We start from the raw sequence: 12,501 nt of genomic DNA, 5'->3' as shown, positions 1-12,501 counted from the left end.
TTTTATATTGTAATATTAGGAAGAATAAGTATATGTATGTATTTTGTTGTTTACATGAAACTGTTTGAATCTTTGAATACTAATGCTTGTTTTTTCTGTTAAATAAATGTGACAATTTTTGATACAACTCTTTGGTCTAAAGGTATGTGTTTCTAAGGATACTGTAAAATTTGTCCCTCAACAGTGGTCTCACTTCATTGGTCCGATTCATTGTATAATTATCACAAAATAACCACAGAAAGGAAACCCCCCTCTTTTTGGTGTCACTAACCACCAGAGCTGCCATCTATGTCACGTAAATACAAAACATGTTGCATTCCAAATGCTATAGGTGTCACATTCGCGAAAGTTATAACTATTGGCGTTGTAAATGACAAAGCTATCAATTTAGCTATTTTAAAAACCAACAAATAAATAAAATATTTGTCATTTACAAGACCAATAGCTCCAACTTTTCTAATGCGAGACCTATTGCATTTCCAATGCTTGTTTTTCTCCTGTCTCGGACAAGTATAAAGGTTAACAGTTGTGTGCTTTGGAATGCTTGGTATAAAACCAGAATGTTGAGTCGTAGGGTCTGCTGCACTCCAGGCGAGTCCCCTGCACAAAATTCAGTTTGTGCTAGGCAGCTAATGTCTATCCCGGATTATTTCAGTCTGCGTGTACACTAACCCATACTCTTCAAACCACCTGGTGGACGGGGATGTTGCCAGCCCATTACCTTTATCCCGAATGTACATTTTCCTGCCTGGGTGAAACTCACCCATGCTCCATTTCATGGGTTTTGGTCTTCTTAGCAACGGGAGCAGGGCAAACTTTTAAACAATGGTGAAAACAAGGTGCATCTGAGCCACAACGGTCAAGGCTTACTCAAGAGGTGGAGGCAGTCAGAAACTCAGATTCAGAGTGACTCTAAAGTTAACAGTCAATAACTTCAAGTGGTTTCTGTCAGGAAAATAAACATACTTGGATTATCTGTTAATTAAACAGATCAATTGAAATAAATATATACTCAAAAGCTTGAAGGTGCTGTGCCTGTCAGGGATTTTTGCTAAGACTCCAAATGTCTTCTTAGTAATAAATATGAACTTTTCTATAACATTGGCTCAATCGCCGAAGTTTTTATGGGGATTTCTTAGGGGTCTTGCAGGTATTTGTAAATATTCAGGTCTCAATATTTTTTATTGGAAGAGTTCTTAACGGATACAGCCAAGGTTACTGGAAAGTGAACTTCACTTTGACCATCCTTGGGTACCAGGTCAATACAAAAAAGGGAAAATAGTCTGTCTAATTCTTAAAGTACAAACAAATGATTATTCCCAATAATTCACCACAAAAAAACAACAAGACCCTCGTCCTTGGAAAAACTCTGCAGTGTGCCCAGTGATGTTGGTTCAGGACACTGTCAAATTTACTGGTGGCTAGGGACCAGTTATGAGGCCAAATGGTTGTGCTGCTCTTAAGTTGGGAATTATACAAAATAGTGGGCACGTTCCCACTATCTGTCAGTGTCTTAAAAGCTAAGGTGGCTTTTGCAGGCAGTTTACTAGCAGAGGTCAAGGTTTTCCAGGGCAAGACACTTATGGGGATCATTGCACCACAGCAAGTCCAAATGCAACCAGTAGCCAGGTTAAGGGTAGGCTTTCTGACGTTTCAAAAGGTGCCAAAATAAGGGCAACCATCTCCAATCAGCAATCCTTGAGAAACCAAATGTTGGATAGCCTTTGTGAATGAAGAAGTAACAAACAAATTAGCTCAATTAATGGCTAGATCACATGGAGCATCTAGCACGGTCACTGAATCAGTTTACTATGATAAGCTGCACTGAACAGTCTGAAGCCATCTATGCCTCTACAATCCCGGCTTCATCAGTGCTCCAGAGATCAGCAGAGCAGCGGCCGGGATGAGAGTGAAGACCAATCAGCCTCTGTGACCACCACTACATGGATGTTTCTCCTGAATAGTGGTGCTGACAAAAGCACAAGGGTTTTTTTTGCCTCCACAATTGCCCCTCCAATTGTTTCCCATTACCTCCACACACAAGCAGCAGTGACAAGAGTGCATAGATGAATCTTTGTTCCTGATCCCTCAATAAGTGGTATGAATGGGACGGTTAACGTTGTGCCTCTTGGGGAGCTACTGCATGAGTGACTTTCCTGCAAGAGATGCTCATCCCTGGCCGGTGGTCCAAGGATTCCTTATTCATTGAAGCTGGGATCATCCCCACAGCCAGCACAGACCTGAGCGTAATGGCTCTTTTGTGCATCTGACCCGGCACCCACTATTGCTTAGTTTCCAGTTACTTTAGCTGAAACTGCCTATTATCAAAGTCTGTGGTGAAGAGGTGACCTCTGCACAACTCCGTTGTAGTCCATGCAGTGCAGTACCATGCATGGATTACAGGGAGCTCCCCCGAAGGTATCAGAGCGCTTTCCATGAGCACCAGTTACGTTACTTAAGGACAGATTTATTTTTGTTAGGCACAGGGAGATTAAGTGATTTGCCCAGACTCACAGGATGTGGAGCGTCATTGCAGAGACTCAAACCCAGTTCCCCAGATTTGAGGAGACCGTCCTAGCCGTTAGGCAACATCCTCTCCCCAGGCTCTTGCTATGCGTAGGTAAGTTCTAGAACTGCGTTAGTGTGACACACTAAAGTAAACAAAAAAGTAATGGATGGACTACTTGAATTAATCTCAGTCAATAGCGATTAGAAGCATTTCATCCATCATTAGGGCTCGCCTAGCGTTGCAGCGCGAAGCGCTGCCGCCAGCAAGCTTTATTGTCGTGGTCTTCCCTCCCCAAGTGGTACAGACCATTGCACGAGCAGACTCCGGTCTGTGAACGCGCTTTCCACTGCAGGCGCTGCCACTGGCGCGAGCCGCAGGGAATGCCAACGTGCACGCTCACGCGTCACGATCCTGCCCTCCCACGTCTCTTCGAGCAGGCCGACTGGTTTATTGAAGGGGTTGACAGGTATGCCGATTTAAAATTACGATTGCATTTACTTGATAGCAGCCCGTCAGAAAGTTAAGTCAGTGTTGTAGTTTTGTCGGCTCGTGAATCCCAGGCGTATAGCCATGAAGGGGACTTTTCTGAGTCGCTCTCGCCGCTCTTGGGATACAGGCGCCTTCCTCCTCCGGCTCCAAACAGGGAATCCCAGGTCAGGTCCTCAAAGGTGAAAAGAAAACGCGGCTCTGAGGTGACAGTCAGCTGAAAGACGGCAGCGTGCAGCACTTCCGCGCGCGGGGTGCCCGAGCACCTTTGATCGGAGCGGGTCACAGGTGAAGCGGTGCCGGGCGCTGCGAGGGACTAGGTTATGGCGCAGTTTGCCAGTGCGGGCAGAGGTGAGTGCGTACGGCAGGTGCCGGGGTTGGGCGGACTGGGACACGGAGGGGTTCAGCTGCCGCTGGCCCCTAAAGTAAACATTTCCCCTTCGTTCTTTGATATCCATGTTGTCCCTTGACCATTGTAACTGGAGTGTAGATGTGGCGCTAATGTTTTATAATGTAATAGCAGTTATACAGCGCCTTTCCTTCCGCTGTAAAGCCGAAACCGCTCTCATGTCGTACTGTGTCCTTTGCCAAGTTTGCCAACTCCGAGCGCTTCTTTTGGAATGTGCCCAGCGTCTCCACTATCATAGTATGTGCTGTCCACTTAGTATGTGAGGTCCACTTAAGGTGCATGCTCTTTTATCATGTTGTGTGCTGTGCTTCTCCACTGAGTTGTGTTTCCAAATGTCTCGGTGTCACAGGGATACAACCTTTCATTTCACTATGAATTCTTTTATGTGTTTTTCCTCACTTGTGTTGAACTAGGACTGCAAAGCCCAGAGTGCACTTGATTATTAAATGAAAACCCAGGCCTGAAAACAAGGTGTTGGAGTTGCATAGATTTCGTTTGCCAACCTCAATACTACACTCAATTTTGCCAAACTAAAGTTATTGGCATGCATGTCACGTAGCCAGCCGTTAAAATGACACCTGTTTATCAAAAGTACAATGGGTACGTGTGTGATCACTGTAATGCGTCCAATTCTTTACCAATGTAATTAATTGTGCAGCATGTGGAAAAAAGCAGTAGAATCGCATAATTCTAGTCGCTGCATGCTGCCTAGAGACCACTGGACTGACTGAATGCTTCTAGTTTGCATTGTGCGCTACGGTGATGTTTTTGTTTACCAATAAAAGATCTTCTTCAAGGGGGTAACGCTTTGCAAGTAGAATCTTCAGGGCCTACGTTTGATTGCATTACTCTGACATCCTCCTGGAGCTCGAAGAGGTGTTATCCGGAGCTTGATAATAGACTACAACTTGAAACTAAGCTTTGTCCATGCTACTGCTTCTCTACAATTACATTGGACTTGTATTTGTTTCCTGTCTTTTTTGCAAATAATTATGTTTGTATGTCTGTTTCTCTGTTTCTAACAGAGAGCGCACAGGGTGTTATTTTTGAAAATCTAATAAAACAATGAATCACAAAAATAAGATTTTCAATGTTGAAACATTTTGGTATTATGCACTTCTCCAGGTTCATTACTTGGCATGCCATGGATATAACACTAACAAGCCACAAACAACCAAACAAGTCTGAGAACATCTTGAACAGTTGTCTCTTCCCATCTGGCTTACGGGAGCACTATGCTGAAGCCAATAATTGTTTGGAGGTACAGGGGGTGCTCGTAGACTGATTTGTTATAGCTTCACAATGGCTATATAATGGGTGAAATTTTCAACCTGTACTTATTTTATTTTCGGTTTGTTTTTTTAGCAAACATCACTGGGCATACTGGAACTTGTAGGCTCATATGTAGACTTGAAGCGAAACTGTAAATCCAGAAATGCAGAATGTTGCTGGCTGAAAAGTCAGGAATGGCTACAGGTATCACGAGTTATCGTTATTCGGCAGCTAGTCAGCTGTCGCTACAGTGCTGAATCCGGATTCATGTGCACAGTGCAGATCAGATGGTATTCTGATGGTATAGGTATAGGTACCAATGCCAGGAGCAAAGAATCCACATGTTTAGCTGTCATGTTCCACGTGTGCCTAAGAGCGAGGATTTTTCTTGAGGCAATTTTAGTGGCAGAGAGCGATTGATTTGCTTAACGCAATATTTCTTGCCACTTTTTAGGTCCAGTATTTGAGACTCTTGAATGTACCTTAGTATATACAGTAGTATATATTTATAGGTGTATGTACTTTGTGGGCTCTGGAGATCATCCCTAGCACTGGTCTGCTTCCGCTAAGGGTTTTTTTTCTGTTCAACCATCTTTATTTAACTGTCTTGATAGAAAACGACCAGCAGAAGTCAGTAAAATACCTTAATCACTTAAGCATTCTCTAGATTCCAGTACATGGAAAATGACTTCCACGAGCACCCGTAGGCAAGAATATTTTTTTCAAATCTTGTATTTTCAGTGATATGACCACCAAAGGCCCTGATTTTATTTTAAAAACAGAGCTTTGGACGTTACCATTTCCCGCTGAAAGGCAATATTTCTATTCATGTGTTCCCATATCTGGGGTGTCACGCAGTTTGGTGCTTACTTTCCCTCCCTGTTAAAGAACAGTAGATGTTTCAGCACCCAGGCTAATGTGATGCATAGCTAAAAAGATATAAGATCCCAAAGGCGAGACCGATTGCATTGCAAATGCTTATTGTATATTTTAGTATGTCGCCCTAAGTGGGACAGGTATGCTCAGACACTAGTCCTGTACACACTGTCCCTCTGGAATCGAGCTATACCTGGCTGATAAGCCTTAATTAGGGCAAAACCGGTCCAGATTGCTTGTGTTCCGGTTCAGGGGGGACTTGGTCTGGTAGTCCGGGCTCGATTGTTACCATTGGAGAAGGTTTAAGATGGATTTGCAATGGCTGGGTCCAAAATGAGGTGGCATGGTGTGCAAAATTACGCTGGACTGGGATGCTGCCCTGAGTAATTACCACTGGCTCAGGGTAATTCAAGCATGCCATCCATCACTTTTGTATAGTTTACTATGTGTTACCATGACAGGAAGAATCTCTAATTTGGCTGCAACCATTCAGTTAAAAATGCTGTTCTACTCTCTCCTTAAACACGCCCAGATCATGAGAAGGTGGTTACAGAATACATTAAATACTAATCACAAAGCAAACCCCTTTAAAGTCACTAAGGACATTATCTGAAAAGTAAACAAAGACCCATTTCGTTTATTAAAAGAAGGACACTTGACATTATATTTGCGAGACATACTTGTGCTAGGAGATTTATGCATTTTACCCTCACTACCATCCTAGACTGCTCAATCCGACTACTCCCTCAAAGTCAAAGTTGAGAGAGGACGCACCTGGCAAATACGTTTCCTGTGGTTCCCACGACAACAGCATTATTTGCCACAAGGACTGCCTCGCTGACCTCAAGGTCCACAGGCCCCAGAGAAAAGACGTGGGGAGACACACACAGATATCAAATCACCAGTATCAGAGTACATCTCTCAGAAAAGCTCACTTGTCTCATATTTCTTTTTTTAAACTGACGCTTCCAAATGCAGGCAAAATTTAATTTAGTCAATTTACAAATGCTGAAAACAGGTGCATTGAAAGTCGCTTGTAAATGAATCCTATTGTTTTTGCAACCATTCCAAGCTATCCCTATCTCTAATTAACTGTAGGTCTATGGCAAAACACAATGTCGAGCTGCATGACCTTCTATTGGAAGAACAAACAGATGTTCGGTTTGTCACCGAGACCTGGCTTAATGAGGACTCAGCCCCTGACATACTGGAAGCTGTTCCTGAAGGTTTTGGGATTACCAGAATAGATAGACCTGCGGGCAGAGGAGGAGGTCTTGCTATCATTTTCAAACACCTCCTACAGTGCTCCCTTGAACCAGCTGCTATAGAGGGTAGTGAAGCGGGCTCTTTTACTATCAGATTGGCTAATAACTATGCCATCAGAGGCCTGCTACTTTATCTTCCCCCAGGACCAGATAAGGGGTTCTCCCAGAATCTCATAGAATATCTGGTCCAACCAGCGCTGAAGTACGATAAACTGCTTGTACTGTGCGACCTTAATTTACATTTCGAGGACGCCCTTAATCAGGAGGCACAGGAGCTACGCATGGAACTAGATACATTACAAATTTCACTATTATCAGACTGCCCCACTCATAAACAGGGACACCTACTGGATCCCATTTTTTCTAACTGGGATGCTGTAAAAGTTAGATCCCTCGCCCTGTTCCATGGTCTGATCACTTTGTGATACATTTTATGATACAGACCCTAGGACTTAAACAAAGGAAGGAAACCAAAAATGGGCGGCGCTGCAGAAGGTGGGCTGGTTTTTCACAGGAGGCGTTTAATGCAGCCCTTCTTCAGGCGGGACCACCGGGCGGGCAGGAGGTTGACCGAGTCTGTGCAGCTCTGGAGGAGCGCATTATGACAGCCCTTGACCACACGGCACCTTGGACTAACAAGATGTCTATAAGGACAGCTAAATCTGCCTTGTGGTTTGGGAAAGAACTCAGGGAAATGAAAACTAAGTGTAAAAGTCTTGAAAGACGCTGGAAGAAAGACTTCTCGGACATTGTTAAGGAGGAGTAAAAGAACCTTACTAGAGAATACCACTCACTGATAAATAAGGAAGGCGAAATCCACCTACTTTCAGGAGAGAATTGAGCTAGCTGAAAACTCTACTAAAGAGCTGTTTAAGATCCAGGATGAAATCACCTCCCTGTCTTCTATTGCAGCTCCGATTACAGGCTCTGAGAAATCTTGCGACTTGATTGCGGAATACTTCCCTGCCAAGGTGGAGCAAATATATGCCTCTTTCCCTGCTTCAGCCCGTGATAATTCGGGGAAATGGAAAGAGGTGTGAATAACGTTATTACTCAACAACTTCATGAATTTTTTGTGCCCAACATTCCAAACGTGTCGGCAAATATACTGCTACCTCTAATTTGGTCAGATCATTTTCTGATACCATTCCTAATTAAAGTAACAGTTGATAAACCGGCGCAAAGCAAGTGCTCTTTTATGAAAAGACAGTGGAGCAAACTAGTCCCCGATATCATGGGTCCAGTTCTTGCCCAGAACCCTCCGACCCTCACCTCCAATGTGGAGACGGATGCCCGACTACTCAATGACTGGATTGGCAATATGGTAACAGATATTGCCCCGGCGACGGCCGCTATATCTAAACGAGACTCTCCATCTGCTCCCTGGTTCTCTCAGGAGCTTAGACTACAAAAATCAGATTGCAAAAAACTGGAACGCTTATGGAGGAAAAACTACGAACCTCTACAGAAGACTTACTATAAGGAAGCATCCAAAAAATTGCATAGAGCAATTAGAAAAGCAAAAAAACAGTTCTATGCGAACTCTAGTCAGCAAGCTGAACACCCAAGTAGGGAAACTTTCAAAATAGTACAGTCTTTCTTTAAACCTATGAGTGTTGAGAGGGATGTCCTCCCATCGGTCTCATTCTGTAAAAGCATCTCTGACTTCTTTGATTCTAAAATAAAGAAAGTCTATGAGTCCTTTGGCCCAGAGAAGATCACGGAAAAAAACGATCTAGCTGGCACTACATCGGACCGCGTTATCTTGACACAATTTGCTCCGATAGACCTGAGTACAGTTAAGCTAGAACTCAGCTGATGCAAATCGGGCTCGCCGGACGATCCATGGCCTCCCAAACTTTGGAGTCGCATAGCCGACTTCGTGGCCCCCACTATTCAGCATATATGGAATTCATCCATCTCTTCGGGGACATTCCCGAATATCTGGAAACATGCTACTTTACTCCCCCTAAAGAAAAAACCAAATGGGGACCCCAAGGACCTCAACAATCTCTGCCCGATCTCCCTCCTGGCAGCGCTTGAGAAAGTTATCCAGCGCCAATTGAATCAATTTATTGAGCAAAACAATATATTACACGAGACACAATCAGGCTTTAGACCCGGTTTTAGCACTGAAACAGCACTAATTGAGGTGGCCGAGTCAGTGAGGTGGTCGATGGATTCGGGAGACTCAGCTATATTGGTGCTCCTGGATCTGTCGGCCGCCTTTGATACGGTCGACCACAATATTCAGCTGTTGCGACTGGCGAAGCTAGGCATCCAGAGCCAGGCTTTGGAGTGGATACAATCATACCTGACTCAAAGGACTCAGAAGGTGGCTCTAAAGAATGTCTCCTCTTCTCCAAAAGCCCTCAGCTGTGGTGTCCCCCAGGGTTCGGCCCTGAGCCCACTCCTATTTAATGTTTACCTTGCTCCACTCTTCACGCTAATTGCCACCTGGGGGATCAAGGCAATTTCATACGCCGATGACACCCAGCTGGTGTTTCCATATTCAGAGGTGTCAGAGACATCCTTTCTGAGTCTGAAGGGGTGCCTACAAGACGTGGCCTGCTGGATGAACACCAATAAACTAAAACTCAATGCCAGCAAGACAGAGGTAATCTTTTTCGAAAAAAGCCCCCCTCCACCATCTGAACTATGGTGGCCGGCAGAGATGGGACACGCCCCCTCTCCCAGCCACTCAGCAAGAAACCTTGGACAAGCTGTCCTTTGCTTCACACATCCAGCAAGTGGCAGGTTGCTGCATGAGCAAATTGAGAAATCTTCGCAAGATTCTCCGACTTTTACCAACTAGCTGCCGAAAAACTGTAATCCATGCCACAGTTACTTCAAGGCTGGATTACGCCAATGGCTTGTATCTGGGCTTACCAAAGTATCTTATACGACAACTCCAAATGGTCCAAAATGCGGCTGCAAGACTTTTAATGAGGATTCCTTACAAACACTCTATCTCTCCGCATCTCCTTTCCCTTCACTGGTTACCAGTGGCAAGCAGAATAAAATTTAAAGCACTCACCCTGGCTTTTAGATCTGTTCGGCAACTGTCCAAATTACCTGAAAGCTAGACTACCAAGATACACCCAAGCCCGGTCCCTTAGATCCAACAACAGTGTTCGCATTACAGCCCCTAGAGCAAAAAGAGCCAGGTTAGGTGGACGCACCTTCTCGGCCAATGTGGCGGTACTATGGAATTTGCTACCCCCTGCTCTGCAACAGGCTCCATCCGAAGCATGTTTTAAGCGATTACTGAAAACCTGGCTGTTTGCCCAAACACGCTAGGCACCACGTTAGACTCCAGCTCTTCTACCTAAACGGGCACAACACTGTTGCTATAGCGCCGGGACACCTCCTCGTGAGGTAGCTGTTCGCGCTTTATAAAACTCTGTATTATTATTATTATTATCATCAAGATGAGGCAGGGGTGCCCCAGGGCTCAACTTTGAGCCCAACTCTCTTCAATCTGTATGTGGAACCCCTTGCGGACATGGCTGACAGATTTGGGATTAGGACTCTACGCTGATGACACCCAATTGGTCGTCTCGCTGACCCAAGCCCAACCTGACGCCGACTCCAACTTCAGACTTTGCTTAGAAAATCTGGCTAGCTTGATGACAAGCAATTGTCTGAGGCTTAACGGCTCTAAGACGGAGGTATTGGGGTTTGGGAGGGCCCCTTCTGTCTGGTCCTCTACTTGGTGTCCCCAGGCGCTGGGCCCCACTCCTACACCATGCGAACATGCTAGAAATCTTGGAGTTTGGGTCGACAATCAACTGTCATTGAACTATCATACCCAACGGGTGGCAGGTGCCTGCTTTGGCGTCATGCGTAATTTATGGAAAACCTTGGACATCCTCCCCACGGCCTCTAAAAGGATCATGGTACAGGCACTGGTAATTTTGCATCTGGACTACTGCAATCTCATATACTTAGGTACTGGCGACAGGTGTATGCGCAGATTACAGGGTGTCCAGAATGCGGCAGCACGGCTTGTTCTGATGCGGCCCAGAAGATCATCAGCAAAGGCAGCCCTGTCTTGTCTGCACTGGCTCCCTATCAGGGAAAGACTGAAATTTAAAGCCATGTGCGTGAGCCATCGTATCCTGCGAAAGAAGGGCCCTGTTTACTTGCATGACTTGCTATGCATGTATGATCCAATTAGGAAGCTTAGATCCAGAGGAAGTGGATTATTGTGTGTCCCTAGAATCAAGAGGGCCAGGATGGGCGGCCACTCTATCCGCTACATGGCGGCTAAATTATGGAACACCCTTCCTCAAAGCCTCCGTCTGGAGGAATCCAAATTTCTATTCCGGAAGGGTCTGAAGACCCACTTATTTCCAAGGGCATAATCAGTGCTGTGTTGTCTGCGGACTTAGCTTCTCTGGTCTCTGTTACCTAGCGCGGGGACACACTGGGTCAGTGTAACCAGGCACTCTACAAACTCCCATACCATAACAATTGCAGACTGAACTTTAATGTTTTTTTTATCAGATGTGAAAAATGCACAATGCTGGGGTAATGCTGCTGAAAATTGAAAAAGAAAAAGGCCTGATATTTGCCTGGCTCCTAAATGAATGGTGTGCAGTGTTCCCAAATGAAATATTTTTCTGCATACCATTGGGGATACATAAAAAAACGAAATTATATAGGCTGTCATCTCTGTATGTATTTTATAAAGAATATGTAACTGTGTATGTACTACAGTAAACTGGACCCTATCCCTTCTCACTATTACGTTTTACATAAGCAGATATTCATTGGTCAAATCTGAGACAGACTGTGAGGGACATGGCCAGCCACTAATGAATTTTCTATGTACAATTCAATTTGAATGTGGTTGAGAGCTAGACCACATATGGTTATATATAGAAAAAACATATAAATACATCCAAAAAACTAAGTCAAAGTATGCCATTGGTAAAGCAGTAAAACTTAAAGACACATGCAGAATTAAATTCCACATTACCGCACTTTGCCTAAGAGTTGTGGCCTCCGTCTGTTCTTGCTTCGGAGGGGATCTTCCATCATACTGAGGTAGAGGTGTGGGGTATAGAACCGCAGGGATGTCAATGTTGAATCCGGGAAGTCCATGAAACATGTACTTCTAGAGATTATAACAGGAGTTTAAAAAAAAAACATGATGTACTTAGATACAGTAAAAGGAGTGGGAATAAATATCAAGCTGATGGTACTGTTCAGCAAGCAAAAGTATCAATAGGCTTCATGTTCACGTAATCCAACTGCCTCAGTGATGTGGCTGCTTCAAGAGCCTCGGGTGCAATGGGAAAATAGTGTATTTCACTTTCGATTATTTGTCCTGCATCTTTCACAGTCATTTCAGAAACACATCTATGTATCTGAAAACTAGGTACAGGCCGACCTGTTCTGGAAAGTAAACATTTCAGTACTGAAAGGCATGTCTGTGCTTGGCTAGTGCAGATTTCACTCATGCTCCTACTGCCCTCATTCACTGAGCATATGCGGGATAAGTGTGTCTGCACCAGTATCTGAAAACATGTTAAAAAGGAAGTACATAAACCTGGGCAACAGATACTGTAGTTAAAGTGACTATCAGAAGTTGTTTGTGAGTGGTCAATTCCCTTCCCTGTGCCCAACAACGTTGGGTGTGGGCATCACAAGAAATAGTAGAAGAGTACAGTCACAGG

The 12,501-nt window shown here is 44.5% G+C and overlaps 1 protein-coding gene across 2 annotated transcripts in view; it reads right to left on the bottom strand.

Annotated features, from left to right (window-relative positions):
* Positions 1-12,501, bottom strand: part of HEATR6 (HEAT repeat containing 6) — a 353,001-nt gene that overhangs the window by 264,747 nt on the left and 75,753 nt on the right. For both annotated transcript variants that reach the window (XM_086954868.1, XM_086954869.1), the window contains exon 7: positions 11,802-11,939. In XM_086954868.1, the coding sequence (XP_086810994.1) occupies positions 11,802-11,939 (138 nt within the window). The remainder of the gene's footprint in view (positions 1-11,801; positions 11,940-12,501) is intronic.

The sequence above is a fragment of the Lissotriton vulgaris genome, chromosome 2_1 (assembly GCF_964263255.1).
Source record: "Lissotriton vulgaris chromosome 2_1, aLisVul1.2, whole genome shotgun sequence".
NCBI lineage: Eukaryota > Metazoa > Chordata > Amphibia > Caudata > Salamandridae > Lissotriton > Lissotriton vulgaris.
The sequence above is the reverse complement of the archived record's forward strand: the minus strand, read 5'-3'. Positions and strand labels throughout refer to the sequence as shown.